This window comes from Triticum urartu, chromosome 5 (genome assembly GCF_003073215.2).
Source record: "Triticum urartu cultivar G1812 chromosome 5, Tu2.1, whole genome shotgun sequence".
Taxonomy (NCBI): domain Eukaryota; kingdom Viridiplantae; phylum Streptophyta; class Magnoliopsida; order Poales; family Poaceae; genus Triticum; species Triticum urartu.
Genome location: NC_053026.1, coordinates 145,337,644 through 145,363,630, shown reverse-complemented (window position 1 = coordinate 145,363,630; position 25,987 = coordinate 145,337,644). Strand labels below are relative to the sequence as shown.

At 47.9% G+C, this 25,987-nt stretch overlaps 1 protein-coding gene across 1 annotated transcript in view; it reads right to left on the bottom strand.

The window, feature by feature from the left end:
• The window catches only part of LOC125508232 (protein PGR-like), a 30,970-nt gene extending 6,633 nt beyond the window's left edge, over positions 1-24,337 (bottom strand). Inside the window, exons 1-3 of the mRNA XM_048672857.1 lie at positions 23,903-24,337; positions 19,178-19,400; positions 8,207-8,455 (exon numbers count right to left, since the gene is read on the bottom strand). Coding sequence (XP_048528814.1) covers positions 8,207-8,455; positions 19,178-19,400; positions 23,903-24,168 — 738 coding nt within the window. The 5' untranslated portion in view covers positions 24,169-24,337. The remainder of the gene's footprint in view (positions 1-8,206; positions 8,456-19,177; positions 19,401-23,902) is intronic.
• Between the last annotated feature and the right edge of the window lie 1,650 nt (positions 24,338-25,987).

Below are 25,987 nucleotides of genomic sequence, written 5' to 3'. Positions count from 1 at the left end.
CGACTTCGCGCATTCCTTTTACTTGGCTCTTACACGGCTATGGGCTATTTACCATTTGTCACGTTATGCCCATTTTCTCGTGTTCACTTTGCATGCTATGCCTCTTTATATGATTTTGCCATGCAATTGTGACCCTTGCATGCATTTACCCATGATTAACCATTATACTACTTCTATGTGTATTTGCATGCTTGGTGAAGATCCTTATTGCTATTGCCATGTCTATCATGTGCCTCGTGCTATTGATGCTTGTTGTGTTGGGAGAGTCATGATGTCCCATTGCTATTTACATATGGCCTCTCACCAATACATTGATGATATTTTGCTCATATCTTGCTTTCATGCTTGTGCTATGTCATGTGAATTATTCATGCACACTATTTGCACCCATTACATGCTTGCCATGATTCCTTCTAGTATGTTGCATCTTCGCACCACTAGCTTGCTTGACTTGATCACTATGATTACTTACTTTGTCGCATCACCCATGTTCCACTATTACTCGCTTTCTTGGGTTGATGACATATATGTTCGTGCCTCTCACATGATATATCTTGTTCATTGTCGCTTGCCTTCAATTGTTGCATCTATGCTCGTTGATATTGAAGACTTGGACATATACTTGTGATGCATGCTTGTTTACTTGAGCCTATTGTCTTTGGTTGTAGTCGCATCTTATGCTTTCATACCATGCCACATATTGTCCTTTCTCATGATAAGCATGATGAAAACACTTGTTGGGTATCTCACCATTCGAATGATAAGTGTTGTATTTGCACTAACTTCATTTGTTTTTCCGAGTGTTTGTCATGTTCTTTCATTTTGAAGGATTCACAAGGTGGCACCGTCATGAAACACCTTGGTCATGTGAAGGCGTACATGATGCACAACACCAACATTTTCGACATCCTCATAAAGGTGAACTCATTCCCTTTGAGCCATCCTCAAATACGCATATTGGATGGGTCACTCTTTCATTGTTGTCTCCTTCTTGTCTACATGATACATCTCGCGAACGGAGGAGCGACATTGGAGATTGGCTCGATGGACCTTCAAGTTGAGGAGCGCTCGGACTTATTGGATGCACCTTCGAACCTCCACTCATGCCACGACATTGAGCATTGGTACACCAACACCTCCATATTTGTTGATTGTGCTCACACATGTCATGCTCGATGGACATATCATACACATGACAAATTTGCATCTTATGCATGGATTGACTCATATTATGATTACCTTGTTGCATCTTGTCTTTCTATGAAATCCATGATATATGAGCTTGTGCATTTCCTTAGCAAATTTGTTGTGATATACCTTGATGGCATATTTATACATCATGATCTTATTGCCTATCATCAATTGCATGATCACATCACATTGAGCATCCATCACCATATTCATGCTATTGATAAACCGTCTCATTATGACATCATTTTGCACCGTGGTTGCATTGATCATATTCGCAACACATTTGTGTGCATAATGAATGTTTTTGCTCCCATGGATGCTTTGCATACCATTCCATATCTTTTGGATAAGCTTCATGCACCTTTTCATGATCAATCTTGTCGCACGGACTCATTCTTACATGATGGACACTTTGTGTGCGCTAACCATTGTATTTTCGAGTGTCGTTTGTATTTGCTCTTTTTGCATGTGTACCACTCCGGAGACACCTTGGAGTACTTGGATTGCACCATGTCTTCCACTTCGTCCAACTACAAGTCCGTCCAGGACAACCGTTTTCATGGTGATGAGGTTTTCGATCCGAGGTCGGATCTTTCCCAAGGAAGGGGAGATGATGCAAAGCATCCTATAATCATCCCCATGTACACTCAAGCATACGCCTTTGGACCTAAGGTGAACTCGCTCCTTTCCGAATCTTCCCTTTCCGCAGGTAAGACATGGATGCTACTTCAAGCGCGGACCATGTGCATACTCAGGTACACCCGAGGAGACCATGGAGAGCCCAAGGACCAAGGCCAAGCGTGCGCGGAAGCGAAGGAAGGAGAAGGAAGAAGAGCCAGCTGCTACAGCGGCCGAACATCCGGCCCCAGCCCGGACATCCGGCCCTTGCCCCGAAAATCCGGCATCGGCTATCCAGAGAACACCGAAAAGGACCAGCGCAGCCCGGACATCCGGCACCTTGCCCCGGACATCCGGCTCCTCCCGAAGCCCCGAACATCCGGCCCCTTCGCCCGGAAACCTGGCCCCTCCATCACTGAATGCATCGGGAACCGACCCCGCCAGCCGAACATCCGGCCCGTCGCGAAGCCCTGGACATCCGGCCCCAGCCCGGACATCCGGCGCCTGTCTGTGCACAGTGAACGGGCCAAGGGCCCATGTATCCCCCCTCTCACTTACCCCTTCGTGGGCTAACACTATATATAGACCCCCTCCTCCTCCTAGTTAGGGTTAGCATTGGTTTAGCTCATTTAGAGATAGAGCTTTGCTCATCCATACAGATCTACTCCTTGAGAGAGACCGCGGCCCCTCTTCGGAGAAGATCCACGTTGGATTCAAGACCTCCTCACGGAGAAGACCCCCCATCAAGACCTCCTCACGGAGAAGAACCGGTTACCCTTTGTATCGTCCCGTGTTGACTTTGGATCGTGTGACCTCTATGTGTACTCGGATCTAGCATATGTGTGATCGTTCTTATTGGTTTGAGTGATTCTCTCGTGTTTCCCCTCGTGTTTGTTAGAGTTATAATATAAGTCATGTACCCCTTTGTATTTATCTCGTTGTATGAGGGGTTTCCTGCATATGTTCCACACCTGTACATGTATATATATATCGGCCTATGGCCTCATGGTAATACAAGTTGCTTATTCCTAACATGGTATTAGAGCTAGGTCAATTTTTTGCATGCTGCAACTCGTGCTTTTGATCCGTCTGTTCAATCGAAGCAATCCGCTCGATCTCCTCTCCATCTCTCGATCGAAGCAGGGGGCTCGTCCGCAGGAGCCCCCGATTTCCTCTCCAGCCGGCCGCTAGCAGGGAGCTCGTCCCGCCGGCACCCAGGGAGCTCGGCTGCCGGCCCGTCCCGCTCGGGCGTCACCCAGCTGGGCGTTTTCCAACCGCCCGTCCCGCCGGCGCCCAGGGACTGGCCCGTCCCGCTCGGGCGTCACCCAGCCGCCCGTCCCGCAGGGCTCGTCCCGCAGGCGCCCAGGGCGTCAGATCGGCCCAGGGGGCTCGTCCTGCCGGCGCCCTTGATCTCCTCTCCAGCCGGCTTCCGCTGCTCCCGTAGCAGCGCCTGATTCCGATCCGGTCGTTCTCGTCGGATCTAAAAAAAAAATGTCTGCTGCATCGGGTTATGTTGCTGTCCCTCGCTGTCCGGTGATCTTTGATGGTACTAACTACACCGAGTTTACTGGCTTCATGCGCATTCACATGCATGGCATCCGTCTTTGGGGTGTTCTTTCTGGCGAGGTCTGCTGTCCGCCACGTCCAGTTCCTCCGGTGGCCCCTACCCCGCCAACTCCATCGGTTCTTCCTACGGATGCTAATCAGGCCGCCAAGGATGCGGCTAAGGTTGCTGATGAGGCTGCTGATCGTGCTTATGATGAGAGGGTTTTGGCTTATGAGGAGGCTCTTCAGTTGTATCATGGTGCTCTGTCTGCTTACACCCAGTGGCTTGATGATGATGCTCGTGCTGCAGCTGTTCTCACTGCTAGTGTTCTGCCTCAGTTTGCTTATGAATTTCTGGGTCTTTCTACTGTCTTTGAGATGTGGACCCGTCTTCGTGAGCGCTATCAGCCCTCTGGTGATGCCTTATACCTCTCTGTGATCCGTCAGGAGCATGCTCTTCAGCAGGGTGACTCTACTGTTGATGACTTCTATGCACAGAGTTCTGCTATCTGGCGTCAGCTTGATTCTCTCCGTAGTGCTGGGTGTCGTACCTGCCCCTGTTGCCAGGCTGTCCAGGCCAATTTGGAGTTTCATCGCGTCTATGAGTTCTTGTCTCGGCTCCGTAAGGAGTTTGAGCGCCGGCGTGCTCAGTTGTTTGCTCGTGGCCGTATTTCTCTCATGGAGGCGCTTTCTGAGATTCGTGCAGAGGAGACTCGCTTACGTGGTGCTGGTTTGCTGGAGGTTCCCTCTGTGCTTGCTACTCGTGCTCCTCCGCCACCTGCTCCATCGACCACTTCTCGCTCGAGTGCTCCACCGCTCTTGCCCACTCTTTCTGGAGGCTCAGGTCGCCCCCGTCCACACTGCGCCTATTGCAACAATGATGGTCATCTTGAGTCTCAGTGCTACACGAAGAAGAAACATCTGCGCAAGGCTCGATCATCATCTTCAGGGACTTCGTCTACCTCGACAGCTTCAGCCATTGCTTTGACTGAGCAGGATATTCTGAGACTTAAGCGTCTGCTCGCGGCTTCAGGTTCTTCCTCGACGGGTACTGCCGGTTCTATGACTGATGCTTCCCGCACTGAGCAATCACCCTCTACACAGTCAGGTACATCCCCATGGGTTCTGGACTCTGGAGCTTCTTTTCATATGTCTTCTCATTCCTCCACTTTGTCCTCTCTTCGATCACTGGATTCTCCTATTCATGTCTTCACTGCTGATGGTACTCCACTTTCTGTTGCTAGTAGAGGCAATCTTACTACTCCTTATTATGTTCCTGATGTTGCTCATGTTCCTCGACTTACCATGAATTTGTTTTCTGCTGGTCAACTTACGGATTCTGGTTGTCGCGTCATCCTCGACGTTGACTCTTGTTCTGTCCAGGACTGTCACACGCACACTCTGGTTGGGGCTGGCCCTCGCCGCCGTGATTCTCAGGGTCTTTGGGAGTTGGACTGGCTTCATGTTCCTTCTGCTGCCACCACCATCGCCAGTTCTTCCGCTTCTGTTGCCTCCGTCACTGGTTCCTTCCAGCAGTGGCATCATCGACTTGGTCATCTGTGTGGTTCTCGGTTGTCTTCTTTAGTTCGTCGAGGCCTTCTGGGGTCTGTCTCAGGAGATGTCTCTTTAGAGTGTCAGGGTTGTCGTCTTGGCAAGCAGATTCAGTTACCATATTCACATAGTGAGTCAGTGTCTAAGCGTCCTTTCGATTTAGTCCATTCTGATGTATGGGGTCCGGCCCCTTTCGCTTCAAAAGGTGGTCATAAATACTATATTATTTTCATCGATGATTTCTCTCGTTACACATGGCTTTATTTCATGACTTCTCGTTCTGAGGTGTTGTCTATTTATAAGCGTTTTGCTGCCATGGTTTATACTCAGTTCTCTTCACCCATTCGTGTTTTTCGTGCTGACTCTGCTGGCGAGTATATCTCTAAGATGTTGCGTGGTGTTCTTGCTGAGCACGGGACTCTCTCTCAATTCTCTTGTCCTGGTGCTCATGCTCAGAATGGTGTGGCTGAGCGAAAGCATCGACATCTTCTTGAGACGGCTCGTGCATTGATGATTGCTGCCTCTCTCCCGCCTCATTTTTGGGCTGAGGCCGTCTCCACATCCACCTATCTTATCAATATACAGCCTTCCGCTGCTCTACAGGGTGGTATTCCTTTCGAGCGACTTTTTGATCGTTCTCCCGATTATTCGATGCTTCGCTTGTTTGGTTGTGTTTGCTATGTTCTTCTTGCCCCTCGCGAACGCACCAAACTGACTGCTCAGTCTGTTGAGTGTGTTTTCTTAGGCTACAGTGATGAGCATAAGGGCTATCGTTGTTGGGATCCTATTGGTCGTCGGATGCGTATCTCTCGAGATGTGACTTTTGAAGAGTCTCGTCCCTTCTACCCACGCCCATCTTCCTCGACTTTTTCAGTGCAGGATATCTCTTTCCTCACTTTTCCTGACTCACCTATCACCCCCGCCGACACTATACCTCTCCGTTCCACTTCCTCTCCTTCTCCACATCTCGTTGACTTGCAGCCACCATCCTCCCCGGTCTCCTCGCCTAGCATGTCACCAGGTTCTCCACCTTCATCTCCGGTGACTTCCTCTCCCAGTTTGTCACCGGATTCTACACCTTCATCTCCGGTGACTTCTTCGTCGTCACCCCCTGATTCTACCTTGCCGATTCCTCCTTCTATTATTCCATCTCTTCCTCAACATTACACTCGTCGCCCACGACCAGTCGATGCCTCTGTGGATGGGTCGTCATCTTCCTCTCAGCCTACTTATGGCTTGCGTTCTCGTCCTCGTCCGCCTGTTGATCGCTTTGGATTTCCCACCGCTGGTGCTGCTGTTCTTGAGCCGACTTCTTACCGTCAGGCTGTTGTTCATCTTGAATGGCAGTTTGCGATGGCAGAGGAGATTGCTGCTCTTGAACGCACTGGTACTTGGGATCTTGTTTCTCTTCCTCCCGGAGTCCGTCCGATCACTTGTAAGTGGGTCTACAAGGTTAAGACTCGCTCCGATGGTTCTCTTGAGCGTCACAAAGCTCGTCTTGTGGCTCGTGGTTTTCAGCAGGAGCATGGTCGTGATTATGACGAGACTTTTGCTCCTGTGGCTCATATGACCACTGTTCGTACCCTTCTTGCCGTTGCCTCTGCACGCCACTGGTCTATATCTCAGCTTGATGTTAAGAATGCCTTTCTTAATGGTGAGCTGCGTGAGGAGGTGTACATGCAGCCACCACCTGGGTATTCTGTTCCTGATGGCATGGTATGTCGTCTTCGTCGCTCTCTTTATGGCCTTAAGCAAGCCCCCCGCGCCTGGTTTGAGCGCTTTGCCTCTGTGATCACTGCTGCTGGTTTTTTAGCAAGTGCTCATGATCCCGCATTGTTTATTCACCTTTCTCCTCGTGGTCGGACTCTTCTTCTTCTTTATGTTGATGACATGATCATCATGGGGGATGACCCCGAGTATATTGCCTTTGTAAAGGCCCGTCTTAGTGAGCAGTTTCTTATGTCTGATCTTGGACCTCTTCGCTACTTTCTTGGGATTGAAGTCTCTTCTACCTTTGATGGCTTTTTTATATCCCAGGAAAAGTATATCCAGGATCTTCTTGCTCGTGCTGCTCTTACTGACGAGCGCGTTGTTGAGACTCCTATGGAGCTCAATGTTCACCTCCGTGCTACTGATGGTGATCCTCTCCCTGATCCGACGCGTTATCGTCATCTTGTTGGCAGTCTTGTCTATCTAGCTGTCACTCGTCCGGACATCTCTTATCCGGTTCATATTCTGAGTCAGTTTGTCTCTGCCCCCACCTCGGTTCACTATAGTCATCTCCTTCGTGTTCTTCGATATCTTCGAGGCACGATCTCTCACCGTCTATTCTTTCCTCGCTCCAGTTCTTTACAGCTCCAGGCCTATTCGGATGCTACGTGGGCTAGTGATCCTTTCGATCGCTGTTCACTTTCTGCTTACTGTGTTTTTCTTGGTGGTTCTCTCATTGCCTGGAAGACGAAGAAACAGCTTGCAGTTTCCCGTTCGAGTGCCGAGGCTGAGTTGCGAGCAATGGCTCTTTTGACGGCAGAGGTGACTTGGTTACGGTGGTTACTTCAGGATTTTGGTGTTTCTGTCACTACACCGACTCGGCATCTATCTGACAGTACAGGTGCTATCAGCATTGCACGCGATCCTGTGAAGCATGAGCTCACCAAGCATATTGGTGTTGATGCTTTCTATGTGCGCGCTGCTGTGCAGGATCAGGTTATTGCTCTTCAGTATGTGCCTTCCGAGTTACAGTTGGCGGATTTCCTGACAAAGGCTCAGACTAGAGCACAACATGGCTTTTATCTCTCCAAACTCAGTGTTGTTCATCCACCATGAGTTTGAGGGGGGGTGTTAGAGTTATAATATAAGTCATGTACCCCTTTGTATTTATCTCGTTGTATGAGGGGTTTCTTGCATATGTTCCACACCTGTACATGTATATATATATCGGCCTATGGCCTCATGGTAATACAAGTTGCTTATTCCTAACAGTGTTCTTCGTGTTCTTCGCGGGATCCGCTCCTTTCGTGAAAGATCGGCCATCTAGAGTTTCACCCTACATCACAGGGATTAGATCTTTACTAGTTTATTCTCATCTGTTTCATAATTCTTATGTAGTACATGGTGTCCCTTTTATAGCGAAGCCTCGACTTGATGCCTAAAAATAGAATCAAACTTTCCTAACAAACCATATCTTGATCTTTCTAACTGTACCGATCACTTCCTAACTAAATAATTATCTCTAATGAGCTAAGGTATGAGATCCCCGCCTCTGACAGATTCCAACCTAAGATGTCATGGAAATATTTACCTTGTTCCGAACACTGCAGTATCCGCTGAACTGAAGTGTGGCACCCAGCAATGAATCAATTAGACTCCCAAGCAAACCAGCAGCAGCAGAGATAGGTATTACTAGGAGCTGTTGAAACAACATATCAAAAGAACATTCAGCTGTCATCAGTCCAACAGCAACAAAAGTCAGACCAATGGTTAGACCACCTGCTGTGGCAGCAAGAAGTCCTTGTAAGGTCACTCCACCATTTGTACCTTTCCTGACAGGCTTATACATGATACAAGGAATTATCAGCTCACACATAAAAGCAGTAAAGCACACAAAAACTATCAACTTTTATAGGAAATATTCAAATGAAACAAAGATGAAACAGTAAATACTTTGGGATCTGCATGTATGAGATGATGCAAAAGATGATTGGTTGACCCACAATATGAACCTTCTAGATATTCGCAAACAACTTGTGCTTGTTTGTTTGTATGCGGGGAGGCCATCGTCTTAATGAATACAGCCCATGCGGGTATTCCATCTACAAGTTGTATTTCATATTGTTGACATACTACTGCACTTGTGGAGCTTCCACTCTTAACTCGTAAGTAAACGACGTCGATTGATTAGGTACATTGGTATCGTTGTTTGACTCTGCGACACCAAAGGCATGTCATACAGAAAATCTTGCGCAGCTGCTGCCTTTAGGTGTAGGCACACCTTGATTGTTGCGAGTGAACTGCCACTTCCATGCGAAGGGACGTTTTTCTTCCCAGTGATAATGCAGGCAGTAACTCCGCCTATGTTTTCTCAACATAGCCGGTCCCAAGCCCGGTAAAGGAGGAAGGTTGTGATAGGCTTGGCGAGCCAACGTAAAAACTCAGCCACTCTTATGGAGATGAAACCCAAAAGATTTTCATTGGGGCGTAACCCTCTCAGCAACGAGCCACACCGGAACCCGGGTGTGGTGTCAAATGGGCAAGGGACGGGCTGTCACCCCCTGGTGGCGTGTTGTATCTTGATCTGGATACGGTGGCAAGTGAGCGAGGATAGGGTCGTCGCTGTTAAGCTTCATTCACTAGCCAACGCAACCAAAAGTCCGAACTGATGGAAAGGGCTAGGCAATCCACATATACACTTCAACACCCCGTCTCACGTGTGACGCGGGAAGTCAACACGTGGATAGACTCAGAGGTATGGCTCAAGAGGCCTATACGCAGACACAAAGGGGGGAACAACAGTTTTTGGATAAATTGCGAAAGCCAGGACTTGAACTCAAGACCATGGGCTCTGATACCATGTTAAGCTTCATGCACAAACCAACGCAATCAGAAGTCCAAACTGATGGAAAGGGCTAGGCAATCCACATATACACTTCAACAGTCGCATCCTTAGTGGCGCGCTACATCGGCGCCCGGATGTAGTGGAAAATAAGCAAGGGTCTTCGCATTTGACTCGACGAGTGCGAAGGGTAAGGAAGCTAGCCGAGCCTAGGAGGATTCGATTAGGTAGCTGGAACGTAGGGTCTCTGACAGGGAAGCTTCAGGAGCTAGTTGATGCAACTGTGAGGAGAGGTGTTGATATCCTTTGCGTCCAAGAAACCAAATGGAGGGTCAGAAGGCGAAGGAGGTGGAGGATACCAGCTTCAAGCTGTGGTACACGGGGACGGCTGCAAACAGAAATGGCGTAGGCATCTTGATCAACAAGAGCCTCAAGTATGGAGTGGTAGACGTCAAGAGACGCGGGGACCGGATTATCCTGGTCAAACTGGTAGTTGGGGACTTAGTTCTCAATGTTATCAGCGTGTATGCCCCGCAAGTAGGCCATAATGAGAACACCAAGAGGGAGTTCTGGGACGGCCTGGAGGACATGGTTAGGAGTGTACCGATTGGCGAGAAACTCTTCATAGGAGGAGACCTCAATGGCCACGTGGGTACATCTAACACAGGTTTTGAAGGGGTGCATGGGGGCTTTGGCTATGGCATCAGGAATCAAGAAGGAGAAGATGCCTTAACCTTTGTTCTAGCCTACAACATGATTGTAGCTAACACCCTCTTTGGAAAGAGAGAATCGCATCTGGTGACTTTTAGTGGTGGCCAACACTCTAGCCAGATTGATTTCATCCTCTCGAGAAGAGAAGATAGGCGTGCGTGCCTGGATTGTATGGTGATACCTGGAGAGAGTGTTGTCCCTTAGCATAAGCTGGTGGTTGCTGACTTCCGCTTTCGGATTCGTGTCCAGTGGGATAAGCATGCCAAAGTCGCTAGAACGAAGTGGTGGAAGCTCAAGGGGGAGGTAGCTCAGGTGTTCAAGGAGAGGGTCATTAAGGAGGGGCCTTGGGAGGAAGGAGGGGTTGCGAACAATGTGTGGATGAAGATGGCGACTTGCATTCGTAAGGTGGCCTTGGAGGAGTTTGGAGTATCCAGGGGAAGGAGAAGCGGAGATAAAGATACCTGGTGGTGGAATGATGATGTCCAGAAGGTGATTAAAGAGAAGAAAGATTGTTTCAGACGCCTATGCCCGGATAGGAGTGCAGACAACATAGAGAAGTACAAGATGGCGAAGAAGACCGCAAAGCGAGCTGTCAGTGAAGGCCGCAAAGATTATTCAGTGCTTCGTTTGTTTGGTTGTGTTCGCTATGTCCTTCTTGCCCCCGGTGAATGCACCGAACCGACCGCTCAGTTTGTTGAGTGTGCCTTCTTAGGACACAGTGATGAGCATAAGGGATATCGTTGTTGGGATCCTATTGGTCATCAAATGCGTATTTATTAGGATGTGACTTTTGATGAGTCTCGCCCCTTTTACCTGCGCCCATCTTCCTCGAACTTTTCGATAGAGGATATCTCTTTCCTCACTTTTCCCAACACGTGTATCGCTCCTATCGAGCCCTGGTCCACTCGTCCACTGCTCCTGCTCCTCCGACGGTTGTAGATCTGACGCCGTCATCTCCTATGTATTTTCTCCGTTCTATAAGGGGTTTTTGGCATATTTTACCGCACATGTGCATATATATACTGGCCTATGACCACCTGAAAATACAAGTTGCATATTTCCTAACAAGTGGCATGTGCTTAAAAAGGCCAAGGAGACATTGGGGCCACTTTACACGAAGAAGAGTGAATTTAGGGCCGAGTTCCACGAGATGGTGAAACCACATGCTTACTATAGATGAGTTTGAGGAAGGTTGGCGGATATTGCTGGATAAGTATGTTACGGATATGCAACTTGTATTATTAGGAGGCCAAAGCCAATATATATATACATACATGAGGATGCCAAAAGGCTACAAGAGGATGCCAATAGACTAGAATGCAAAAGGCCAAAAGACAATATTAATATAACTCTAACACCCCCCCCCCAAACTCATGGTGGATCCACAACATTGAGTTTGGAGAGGTGAATTGCGCTCTAGTCTGAGCCTTCGTGAAGAAGTCCGCGAGCTGTAACTCAGAAGGCACGTACTGAAGAGCAACAACATGATCCTGCACAGCGGCGCGCACATAAGAAGCATCAACACCAATGTGTTTGGTAAGCTCATGCTTCACAGGGTCCCGTGCAATACTGATAGCACCTGTGTTGTCCGACAGGAGGGTGGTAGGTGTAGTAACAGAAACACCAAAATCCTCCAGTAACCATCGTAACCAAGTCACCTCTGCTGTCAAAAGAGCCATAGCTCGTAACTCGGCCTCTGCACTCGAACAAGAAACTACAGTCTGTTTCTTCGTCTTCCAGGAAATGAGGGAACCACCAAGAAAGACACAGTAGGCAGAAAGTGAACGGCGATCCGTAGGATCACTAGCCCACGTAGCATCCGAATAGGCCTGGAGCTGGAACGAGCTGGAACGGGGGAAAAAGAGACGATGAGAGATCGTGCCATGAAGATATCGTAGAACACGAAGAAGGTGACTATAATGAACTGAAGTGGGAGCAGAACAAACTGACTCAGAATATGGACAGGATAGGAGATATCCGGACGAGTGACAGCAAGATACACAAGACTCCCAACAAGATGACGATAACGTGCCGGATCAGACAAGGGCACACCATCAGAAGCACGAAGGTGAACATTGAGCTCCATAGGAGTCTCAGTAGTGCGCTCATCACTAAGAACCGCACGAGTAAGAAGATCCTGAATATACTTTTCTTGGGAAATAAAAAAGCCATCAGAGGTGGAGGAAACCTCAATCCCAAGAAAGTAACGAAGAGGACCAAGATCAGACATAAGGAACTGATCATTAAGACGCGCCTTGACAAAGGCAATGTACTCAGAATCGTCGCCAGTGATGATCATGTCATCAACATATAGAAGAAGAAGAAGAGTGCGACCACGAGCAGAAAGGTGGACAAACAACGCTGGATCATGATCACTGGGTGAAAACCCAGTAGCGGTGATCACAGAGGCAAAACGCTCAAACCAAGCGCGAGGGGCTTGCTTAAGGCCATATAGAGAGCGACGAAGACGACAAACCATACCATCGGGAACTGAATACCCAGGTGGTGGCGGCATATAAACTTCCTCACGCAACTCACCATTAAGAAGGGCATTTTTAACATCAAGTTGTGACACACACCAGTGACGAACAGAGGCCACGGCGAGAAGTGTGCGGACAGTGGTCATATGGGCCACAGGAGCAAAAGTCTCATCATAATCACGACCATGCTCCTGCTGAAAGCCACGAGCCACAAGACGAGCTTTATAACGCTCAAGAGAACCATCAGAGCGAGTCTTAATCTTATAAACCCACTTACAAGTGATGGGACGAATACGGGAAGGAAGAGAAACCAGATCCCATGTGTTGTTGCGCTCAAGTGCGGCAATCTCCTCTGCCATCGCAAACTGCCATTCAGGATGAACAACAGCATCACGATAAGAGGTAGGCTCAAGTACAACCGAAAGGCCATATTTGCTAGGAGAATAGCGATCAGGAGGAGGGCAAGGTCGAGCCCGAAGACCATAAGTCGGCTGGGACGAGGAAGACAGTGCACCAGAAATAGATGGCACGTCAGTAGATTCATCCATAACACGTCGACGACGAGTATAATGAAAAGGAAAAGTGGGATGAGAAGGAACCACCGGAGGTGATGGAGATGGAGAAGACATCGGTGATGAAGGTGGGGTGTCATGCAATAAGGAGAAGGAACGATAGGAGAAGACGGTGTCGGATCCGCAATAGTGGGACGAGAAGGAGTAGGAATATGAGGCACGGAGGGAGGTGTATCAGGAAACGTGAGAAAAGAGATATCCTCTACTGAAAAGGTCAAAGAGGATGGTCGTGGATAGAATGGATGAGACTCATCAAAAGTCACATCCCTAGAAATACGCATCCGTTGACTGACAGGATCCCAACACCGATAACCCTTATGATCATTACTGTAGCCCAGAAAAACACACTCGACGGACTGAGCAGTTAGTTTGGTGCGTTCTCGAGGGGCAAGGAGAACATAACAAACACAACCAAACAATCGAAGAGCGGAATAATCAGGATGATGATCAAAAAGACGCTCTAGAGGAATACCTCCCTGTAGAGCAGATGAGGGTTGAATGTTTATGAGATATGTGGTAGTGGAGACAGCCTCAGCCCAGAAATGAGGCGGAAGAGAGGCAGCAATCATCATCGCACGAGCTGTCTCAAGAAGGTGGCAATGCTTGCGCTCAGCCACGCCATTCTGAGAGTGAGCACCGGGACAAGAGAACTGCGCAAGAGTACCCTGCTCAGCAAGAAAACCACGCAACATTTTGGAGATATACTCGCCAGTAGAATCAGCACGAAACACACGAATAGGTGTAGAGAACTGAGTGTGGACCGTGGCGGCAAAACGCTTATAAATAAAGAGAACCTCGCTACGAGAAGACATGAAGTAAAGCCAAGTGTAGCGAGAGAAATCATCTATAAAAATAATATAGTAGCGATGGCCCCCTTTGGAAGAGAAGGGAGCCGGTCCCCACACATCGGAATGAACTAAATCAATAGGGCGTTGAGACACTGACTCACTTGTAGGATAAGGTAACTGAACCTGTTTACCAAGCCTACAACCCTGACACTGCAAAGAGACATCTCCTGAGACAGGCCCCAGAAGACCACGACAAACTAAAGACGATAGCCGAGAACCACAAAGGTGACCAAGGCAATGATGCCACTGCTGGAAGGAGTTGGTAGCAGAAGCGGCGAAGGCAGATGTACTGGCGAGTGTAGTGGCAGCGGAAGGAACATGAAGCCAGTCTAACTCCCAAAGCCCCTGGGAGTCAAGGCGGCCAGGGCCAGCTCCAACCAAAGCCTTCGTGTGACGATCCTGGACAGTGCAAGAATCAACGTCAAGAATGACGCGGCAACCAAAATCAGTAAGCTGACTTGCAGAAAATAAGTTCATGCTAAGGTGAGGAACATAAGAAACATCTGGAACATGAAATGAAGAAGTGGAAAGAATGCCTCGACTAGCAACAGGTAGAGGAGTACCATCAGCAGTAAGAACATTAATAGGAAAATCGAGAGATCTAAGAGAGAACAAGACAGAGGAATCAGAAGACATATGGAATGAAGCTCCAGAATCCAGAACCCATGGGGATGTACCAGACTATGTAGATGGTGGTCGCTCAACACTAGAAGCACCAGTCACAGAGCCTGCAGTACCCGTCGAAGAACCTGAAGCAGCAAGTAGACGCTTAAGCTTCATAATATCATGCTCAGTCAAGGAGACAGTAGACGACGTCGAGGAAGAAGCGCGAGTCCTAGTAGAAGAATTGCGCTCCCTATTACGCATATCACGCTTCTTCTTGAAGCAATCAGATTCGGGGTGACCATCCCTGTTGCAGTACCCACAATGAGTATGAGGACGAGAGCGGCCCTCACGAGTGCGGCTCTCACTACCAGAAGGAGTGGGCAGTAGCGGCGGAGCACTGGAGCGAGAAGGTACTGGTGGAGCAGCAGCTTGAGCAGCAAGCACAGATGGAACTTGAAGCAGACCAGCACCACGGAGGCAAGTCTCCTCAGCACGAAGCTCAGAAAGCACCTCAGAAATAGGAACACGGCCACGAGCAAACAACTGAGCACGTAGAGGCTCAAACTCACCACGGAGCCGCGATAAGAACTCGTAGACGCGCTGAAACTCCAAGTTTGACCTCACAGTCTGGCAACATGGGCAAGTGCCACAAACAGCAGTGCGAAGAGAGTCAAGTTGTCGCCAGATAACAGAACTCTGAGTGTAGAACTCATCAATAGTGGAGTCTCCTTGCTGAAGAGCATGCTTCTGACGGACCACAGGCAAGTAGAGAGCGTCACCGGCTGATACCGCTGGCGAAAATGAGTCCACATCTCAAAGACAGTGCTGAGGCCCATAAACTCGGAAGCAAACTGAGGAAGAACACTGGAAGTGAGGACAGCCGCGGCACGAGCATCATCATCACACCACTGAGTGTAAGCAGCCAGATCATCACGATGGAAAGAGCATCCGAATAATCCAAGACCTGCTGGTCATAAGCAGCAGCTGCATCATCAGCGGCAACCCTAGCTGCAGCCCTATCAGCATCAGAAACATCTGTCGCGAGAGCCGGTGGTGCCGGCGGTGGAGTAGGAGCCACGGGAGAGACTGGGCGAGGAGGACAGGGGATCTCACCGGAAAGAACACCCCACAGACTAAGGCCACGCATGTGAATGCGCATAAAGGCAACAAACTCAGCATAGTTAGCTCCATCAAAGATCACCGGGCAGCGAGGGATGGCGACATAGCCGCCCGATGAAGACATGGTGCTCCTTATCTCTTTGTCTCTTTTTTTATCTCTCTCTCTCTCTTTTAAGCAAAGACCACCCGAAGAGCCCACTTCAGGCAAATGAATCAAAACCGATCCAGACCAGGCAGAACCAACAACAGACCACACAGAGGCCACGAACGATGGGCAGCTCGATCCGGAATCACCAGACAGCGCCCGATCTAGAGCAGCGGCCGAAACAGGGCAAGAAAACGGCGAGTGCAGCGGCTAACAGGGCAAGGCAACGGCGAGTGCAGCGGCTGGGAGCGAGTGCAGCGGCTGGCGACCTACGCCAGGAGCCGGCGGCGGCGTCCTGCGACAGGAGCCGGCGGCGGATGAGCGCCGCGGACCCCCCGACCCTGCGTTCCGAGCCGGCGGCGGCGCCCCGCGTCAGAAGCCGGCGGGGGACGTTCCCCGCGACCCCGCGGCCCCGCGTCGCAGCCCAACGGCGGGCGTCCCGCGTCGCAGCCCGGCAGCAGGCGTTCCGCGTCCTCGATCCAGAGGACCAGATGGCGCGGCGCTATCCAGAGAGAAGGTGCGGCTGAGGCGAACTCGATCCAGAAGAGAGCAGCCGGACCAGCAAAGGGCCGGATGGATTGGGGCAGCGGCAGACAGCAGCCGGAGTAGAGAAGGAAATCACGGCGGCGGAGTAGCGGATCAAGCACGAGTTGCGCGTGCTAAAAAAACCTAGGCTCTAATACCATGTTACAGATATGCAACTTGTATCATTAGGAGGCCAAAGCCAACATATATACACATACATGAGGATGCCAAAAGGCTACAAGAGGATGCCAATAGACTAGAATGCAAAAGGCCAAAAGACAATATTAATATAACTCTAACAAAGTACAAGCTCCACGCGCACCCATACATGACACAGTTGTTCAAGATCAGGCACAAGTGGATACTACTGGATAAGTACAAGGCGAAGGATTGAGTAAGAGGACCATGCTCTACCTTCTGCCATCGCGGAAGGGCGCAAGAGAACTACTTGTCCGGATAGAGGTGATGTACTCAATCACCCTCACAAGCCTCAAGGTGTAAGAATTGTGCTGTCGAGGGGCACTGAAGGTAACATTGCACTAAGCCGATGGAACTGAAGTTAGCAGATGGGGTGTAGAGACTAATCCACAATCCCCAGTAGGGGTAGTCAAGAGAATTTGTTCCGTATGGAACTAGATCGCGCTGTTGAGAGCTAGATCAGTACTTGTGTGTTCAGAATTGACTACTTTGTTGCAAACCTTTTGTATTCTAATCTCATTCGACTTTTTTTGCAGGTGCAATTTCATTTGACTTATGTGATCTGTTACTGATGTGTTTTCTTTTAGAGCAGGCTCACATAATTATAAATTAAAACTCACTGTGGAGCATTATGCAGTTGGAGAGGTACAGGCAGTACTGGGTACAGGGTAGTGAAAATTAGTAATCTGTGAGATGATAACCTGATGATGAGGCGTGTGCATGAACTCTGATTGTGTTGGTAACTTCTTTTTGTGGAACGCTCAGGATTTTTTTAATTCAGCTGCCAACATATTACAATCGTTTTGGATGCCTTTCCACTGATGGGAGGCGGGGAGGCTCAAGTAAATGAGAGAACAGCATGTTTCATCAAACAGGTGGACAAATAGACTGAGCTGCATTCAAGTTTGGTTGTTTGCCATGTGTCTTACGGAGTCATGAAAGGTTCAAGCTGGTTTGAGTTTTTGAAATTCAAAATGCAAGAGCTGGAATGGGCTAGGCTTGTGTACATAAGCACAGAGATGTGGGGCTGTGTATTTCTAGACTACCAGTACTAGTGGTGATCTTCTCGGAGCTAAGGACGGGCATAAGCGGTTGTGGTGGTCGCTAGATGGAGCTCGTTGACACTGTAGGCAATGGCTGTGGGGTGACAGGCCTGAGAGTCAACACCGCTATTGTAAGTAGCATAAGTGAGATTAGTAGATTCATGATGGTTTCTGCTTCCATGTTGGTTGCACTTTGCATAACTTGTGCCAGTTTGTGTGCTAAACATCTTGAAAATTTGGGCGATGCAGGGCATGGCGTCTTCAGTAGCAGAGGTTGGCCTGGAGGATAGGGTTGCTGCTGCATCTGTTCTGTCTTCAGGATCACTTCAGGTCTGGGATAAATCAATTATCTCTTTGAGCTGTACTTTAGTGGAGATGAAATCATACACGATTCATGCTGTGTATGTTTCTTTGGCTGCAGGTCTCCTCTGAACGATTGTGCTGGGATAAAGCTGCAAATGGTGGGGACTTGTTTTAACCGGTGAGGAAGGAGATGAATCTTGAAGGGGAAGGCTGGTCGGTGCGGCTATGGCATGCAATAAATGGGCCGGGGTAACGATCACCGCTGGTACAGAATCGAGAGGGTGCTGGCCCATAACGTTAGAAGATATCAGAGCCGGTCGAGCTGTGCCTGACGACGTCACATTGATTACTGGACCGATGTGGGCCATGGTACCAAAAAATTGATAAAATACTAATCATTATACAGCGTCCTATACGTTGGCAAATGCGAATCTAGGAGCAACTGGGCGAGCGAGAAAAGTATCTGAGCTCGGGCTCATATTAGCACTTTCAGCCAGCTTGTACCTATTAGGGAGAGGTGGGAGCGCCACTTGGGAGCATTTTCCTCACACACTAATCGTTTGATTCTATATCTAGAGCAGGCTCACATAATTATAAATTAAAACTCAATCTACATTCACACATTGCACATAGTTTGCATATCAGTCTACGAGCATCTCTATGGTCATTCACAATGTTAAGCATATTTCAAGCTTGCTCAAACAGAATTCATCGTGGGATCCAATAGTTGCATGAATAATGCAAAAACAACCCTACACCACATGTAGTTTGGTCAAATCATTTTTTTTCCTGTTTCTTGGCTTGATGCCCAAAACAATTTGGTCATGAACAAGGCATTACCAAGAAGTACAACTTCAGTTTCATGGAAACCCAAAGGTGTTGTGTTTCTACAGTCAAATTTTATGTCAACAAATGGATGGCAGGTTTGACAAAGAAGAATTAAGACGGGCTGCAACAGGTAGCCTGGTCTATTAGGCTAACCAAATGTACCTGTAACAAATGGGCAGAGACCAGAGAGATGGAAAGAACTGTTCTGCTTCCTAGATTTCAATCTCTAGGTACTTTATCCCAGTAAACTCCATGCGAGGGGAACAAACCCCCACCACCCTAGTGATTGTATTAAGATGGAAGAAACTATAATAATATCTCAACCATGAAAGGGGCACATACCTTCAGGGTAGTGACAAGCCTTGGTTGTTCATCACTAAGCACACCGATTTCAGATGACCAAGTGTCTCCATTGCAGCAGCAATAATGGCCAATAATAGCACCTATTATACCAGTTATAACCTTTGAACCATTTGAGTCCAAGCATTGATCTTGACCCCCAGTCATTATCGCCAATAGGATAACCAAAACAGTTGCTATTGCACTATTTGCAAGAACTTGGATCCTTCAAGAATTAAGAAATAAACGAATAATAAGATGCGGGAAGAATATAAAGTATTGTGATGCTGTCGGCAAAGCAATGTGACCTATTTACAAAAGAGAAAAGCTGATTGCCAAAGAGAAATTCCACAAAATTCGTTAACTTCTACCAAATATAATATGACAAATTGATATGTATAATAAGTTAGGGTTTTTTCATCAAGCACATCTGATTCTCACAAAGAACATTGCCAAAACAAATTAACTAACTCATAATGTATTTTCACCGAAGCAATGGAAAGTCTAACAGTTTTGGGAACCATCCTCTAGTTTAAATTAGTGTATTTTCGTGGAATTGGGATTGTGCTTCTACTGCCATAGTGCATGCATGCTGACAAAAGTATATAATTGTGACTCTGAGCATAAACATTTAAACGATGGCCTCTTAGCCCCGCATTGGTACTTGGAAATTTTCAGTTTAATTAGGCCATTGACGTCTCAACTGTATCCAATGAAATTCATGTGTTCCAAACAGACCCTTATGAATTCGTTTACTAAATGACTTCTGAATCTTTGAAACTGGCTTCCAAACAGCCATAGACTTGGGCTAGCTATTGCCATTTCGTGCAAGTTTGACTACATTGCGTCAGTACTGTGTTCTGTACTTGTGTTATAACTGAAAGTGCAACCTTTTCTATATGACCTAGTTATATAGCTAACGAAGAATTCAATCTACATTTCTCGATCGATTCCTCTCTGCCTTGGTTACATCCAACAAATCACTTATTTCCCCCTTTAACTTATGAGAATTTTCAGGGATTGCCATGCCAACTCCCCCCTTGAATCGCTGAATTAATCCTGTAACCATTCCTCCTCAACAGCATTAACTGGACGCATATAACAAAACAGAGTGGGAGAGAAAATCATGGGGTAGTAACACCTTAATCGCATGTGCCCCTAAAATTGTACTCTTTGTGGCGAACTATCCATATTTAGCTTCCATTTTTATGCATCTTAGCCATTGAAATGAACTAGTGACGGAATGATAGTTGAATCTGTACCAACTTGACCCCGTTTTAAACATGACAGCATTGTAGGTGAAGAAAAGTGTAACACAATAAAATTTAAATTCTATTGATTTATTATTTTGGAGTGTTTCCCGTTTGTTTGTGAACTTGGTTTGGTGTTAATGCCTTGGTGACTACTGTTTCAACTCTTGAACTCATTCTCCTTTCCTTCCAAGGATTAAATCTTTCGATCTTTCCCTCGGGTTATCCACCTTTGGATGCAATCACCCTTGACTTTTCCGCAGAAGAACTTGTTATTCCAAAACCCTAGATCTACCATCCCAAAACAACCAATATCCATAATGTTTGAAAAATTCAACAAAATTCCCAAGAGACCCCTCTCCACCATACACCCCCATTCCACAAAAAATACGTCTTGCCCTAGTGCAATTATATGGAATGGAAATTATTGTTATAAAAATAACTTTTGACTAGGGGGCATCCTTAGTATGATTGTAAGTAAAGTTAGCGAGGGTTCATTCATACGATAACTTTATGGCGAAGGTCGTTGTACACGAACAAAAACAACACAACGGTGTTTTTTGAATAGGTTCAGTTGCCTTGACGGAGCGTGGCCTAGTCCTATGTTAGGAAAGCCTCTGGTGGTGTTGGACGGTTGCGGTCTTTGAGTCGTAACACGAGTACACGACTCCTCGAAACCCCCTCCCAAATTCCTGACCAAGGTCGGTTCAAGTCATAACACGACTCTCTTGGACTCGACTCTAAAGCGGCTTGGGACTATTGAAAGGTCTAAGAACAATAGTGCCCTCCCCTTGAGTAAAGTGAGCGTGAATGAGTACATGCCCATGGGGGGGCCTTATAATGGTAAGGGTGCTTTGACAAATGGCCAAGGTGGTGGTAGGTAGGAGGGGTAGGATGGTAAGTCTAGGTCCATGAGTCCAGGAAAACTAGTCAAAAGTGGGGGTGTCCATAGTCCATGATGCACAACTCCACTTTATCCAAGCATGAATGGGCCTTTGGCTAATTGGGCCTCATTTAGGCTTAGGATCCTTTGCTTGTTGCCTTCACTGTTGACTTTGGCCTTTTATTCTGCTTTCTCCTTTGACGTGTTGACCATGGCATTTTGCTTGGACTTTTGTTGACTAGCTTCGGCCTTGGTTGACTGAGTTGGACTTTTTTAAACCACCTTGGACCTTGTTGACTGTCTTGGACTTTTGTTGACTAGCCATGCAGGACTAGTGGGACCCTCGTGTAGGATTAATTATTGTCCATCTACAGAAACTAATTCCATCTCTATTCCATTTGGCCATTAACTTTAAACCCAATTTATTGGACTCTGAAAATGTGATGATCCGCGCTCTGGACTGAGAGGAAAACATTTTTTCCAATGCAGTCCAAGTTTCTGCCGCAGTGGGGATTGACGCCACTTGCGTGAGAATTTCCTTTGTGAGGGGAGTTGAGGAGGAATCCAAGGATCTGATGGGCTTGGGCACGGCATCGAGCATATTCAGGATTTATCATCTGGACCGTTCCTTGATCGGTCGACGAGATCGTCCTTGCCGGTGCCGGGAGGGAACCATCCCATCGGTCAGGGCGCCACGGATTGGGGGAAGCACTTGTGCTTTCCATAGCACGTAATTGTCGCTAGTAAGTTTTTCCGAGACTAAGGTTGAGGATGGGGAGGGTGGTGGAGGAGGAAGCAGCAGCCATGAAAGGAGCTTGATGTGCTATGGAAGGAAAGCTTTGATACCATGTGAAATACTCGAGGGAGCTGAATAGCGATAGTCTTTTGGCATAAAACGTATGTGATGCGGAGCATCCTATGGACATCACCATGTCAAGAGTTCGTTCGGCAAGTGACACGTGCGACATCTACTTCACATACATAAAGGTGAAGCATCTCCTTTACACGTGCTCACTTGACCCTTTCGAGGATGGTATACTTGACACTCCTCTCGTGTGCATACATAGGTATTGTCGAAACTTCGCTGATGACAAGGAGGAGTGCAGGCACCAAGGAACAACTACACCATCCGCTAGGGAAGCTTGGAAGCGGAGACGGAAGAAGACGGAGCTGCGAAGCTACAGCCACCAGATGTCCAACGCAACCACACTCAGCCACCAGGAAGCCAACAGCTGACGGACGCTACAGCGGCCGGACAACCGACGGCACGCCGAACGCCCGACAAGTTCCAGCGACCAGACATCCGGTCTCCACCAGAAATCCGGTACCACATGTCCAGAGGCAAATTGACGGAAGACCGACGCGCTCCAGACGTCCGGGCCCTCCTGAGCCACCGGACGTCTGACAACTACCGGAAATCCGGCGCCGCTACACCCGAGAAGGATCAGCGGACATCCGACGCGTGTCGGGCGTCCGAACCGTCCCGAGCCACCGGTCATCCGGCACCTCCCTGTGTGCAGCCGGAGGCCTTGGCCTTGTATCTCTCTCCCACTTAACCCTTCATGGCTTAGACTATAAATAGACCTTCCCCTCCTCATTTCTAGGGGTAGCTAAGAATAGAACTACACATTAGAGCTTAGCTCATGTATCTCCCCTTGTCGGATTCCTCCTAGGAGAAGATCCATGTGGATTCAAGACCTCTTCGGAGAAGATCCCTCAACTGGATATCAAGACCCCATCTAGGGAAGGATCTATCTAGATCATCAAGACCTCATCTCCTTTGGATTTGGGATGAACCCTACCTTGTATCTTGTCTCCCTTTGATTGTTCATGTACCTTGTGGATCTTGTGTGTTCGTTGTCTAGTGGATGTGTGATTGGATTTGTTCTTGAGTGTTCCTCTTGTGATCTCTCCCCGTTTTCCCCTCGTGCTCTTCGTGTTCCCCCTTGAACCCACCTCCAATTTGTGAACATCGGGACAAATCGGGGCAGTTTGGCCCGTGCCCTACAACAGTATGCCTGCCTGGTAGGGACATATTCGTGTTTACAGCAATAGATTGGAATACAAAATGGATGGATTACATTGATGAGGGGAAGAGATACTCCTAGAGGATTCTAAACTGTTCCAGTACAAACCCTTATAGATATTGGGTCGGTTACAGGTGAACACCAAAGGCCTGTGACATGCAAACCATGGCTTAGCCCCACTATAGCTTCAAATAGCTGCTAGCCGAGCCACCACTAAATGGCATAGCCCGCTATTTAAAACATTGGGAACAACTAACCACTTATTCAAGTAGGAGGAAGAGAACTTGAGAACTCAGATGCAAAGGTTGTGTCAACAGTTCAGGCAAATCCTAAGTCATTTCGTACTGTTAGGACACGATGTGTTAAGCTACTACGTTTATACAGAGAGAAAATACTGAATGCCTAACTCTATCAAGAACACTGAATACCTGTCTTGCTACATTGTTCACTATTGGTTTAGTTTGTGTAGCAATTTTTCAGCACAAAAAGTGCACCCGTGTAACATGTGAAAGCTAAAATGAGAATAACTCAGCTCAGAAACGTAACCAAACACGGAGATGCCCATTACCAGTTGCGCTGGCCACCCTCCTTGAAATCCTCCTCAACGCGCCGCTTGCGGTCCTCGCCGATCTTGGTCACCTTGGACGAGGTGAAGAAGAAAGCCAGCAGCAGCGCACCGTACCTATAGCCGCAGGCAAGGTGGAGCGCCATCACGGCGAACCCAGCAGCTCCGCCGGAGGCGTCCAGCGAACGCCGCCGGACGGCACGCGCCGCGATCAAGGCGGCCAGGGCGACACCGAAGGCCGAGCGGACGGCGAGCGAGGCGGTGGCCATGTCGGCCAGGCTCAGCAGCGGTCTGGGATGTGAGAGGCGCGCGGATTTGGGGGCTGTTTGGATGGCAGCAAGCAGGCGCCCCACCAAAAATATTGGCGTTGACCGGCGGGGTTGGAGTGCATTTGGAACTTTGGATGGCAGCCAATTTGTTTGGTTCCGTGGTCCGAGCCAACTTTTTGGTAGCCCCTTCGGCCTCTTTTAACAGGAAGGGATTGCGGAGGCTCCGGGAGGAGGGGATTTTAGGGATTTGATAAATTCTTCTCTTTCATCCAAAACCTCTCCAGCTACACATCTCTTCAAATAAAACGTTGTTTGACATGAAGGGATTGCCATATTGAATTAAAAGAAAATGATGTAGAACAGTCAAAAAAATATCTTGCAACAATTCTTCACATCAACAACATAATTTACTTGACTTGGAATCAATATATCATCACAGGATTGTGTAGTCACATCACAAAAAAATAATTATGCTTAAGTATACTGGATAACAAAATACATAAGCATACCGAGGTATTTGTGCAACAGAAAAACATCACTTCTATTCTGCAACGATTGCTGGAAGAGGATACATGACAAGAGCACAAATTCGAACCACAAGACAGCAGTAGGGCTGACACAAAAGCAACTTATGAGACTCTCAAACGGATGATTTAGAGGGGCTCTGCAAATGTCCCATTCTCCCTCTGCTCGTTCCACTTCTTAACCTGATTCAGTGAGACTAAAAAAAAGATGATGATACTGAAGAAAACAAAGTGATATAAAACTAGAAGTTCCATGAATTTGCAAAGGAGTTGCTTTTGAACTTTAGAGAGGTGATAGATATGGTCCGGCACGCAAACATCATTGAAATATTGAGGCATAGATGAACTGCTCGGCGTGAAGTGTAAATTCTTGCTACCCATACTAAAAAGAGATCATGGTGTTAGAGTTGTATTAGTGATGTCTTTTGACCTTTTGCATTCAGTCTCTTGACATTCTCTTGTAGCTTTTTGGCATTCTTACGTATATGTATATATGTTTGCTTTGACCTCATAATAATACAAGTTGTTGTTCCTAACATGGTATTAGAGCATTAGGGTTTTTTTTCGCACGTGTAACTCGTGCGTGATCCGATCCATCTCACATCTGACGGTACTCCCGGCCGTCGTTGTCTTCTTCCCTGCGGGCAGCCACTGCTCCTTCCCCATTGTTGTCCGTTGTTGCTTCACCGCACCCGCCCGTTGGACCTCCGCTGTCCACGCGCCTCCAGTAGACGATACGCCCGCCCGCTGGATCTCCTATGCCGCCTGCCAAGGAGGCGCTCGAGCTGTCGTTGCTCTCCTCCTGTAGATCGAGTCCGCCTTGGTCGCACGTCTACTGGCCGCCGCCTCCTCCCGGCTCGCGGCCTCTGACTTCTCCGCCGGCCGCCACCTCCTCCCGGCCGCGGCCCCGCGACTTCTCCGCCGCCCGCCGCCATGGATACCTTTCTCTGGTTGGAGTGAAGACCGGGGGAACTAGACCCGATCCGAAGTCCAGATCGGGATGCCCGTTGAAGGAAATATGCCCTAAAGGCAATAATAAAGTTATTATTTATTTCCTTATATCATGATAAATGTTTATTATTAATGCTAGAATTGTATTAACCGGAAACATGATACATGTGTGAATACATAGACAAACAGAGGGTCACTAGTATGCCTCTACTTGACTAGCTCGTTGATCAAAGATGGTTATGTTTCCTAGCCATAGACAAAGAGTTGTCATTTGATTAACGGGATCACATCATTAGGAGAATGATGTGATTGACTTGACCCATTCCGTTAGCTTAGCACTTGAT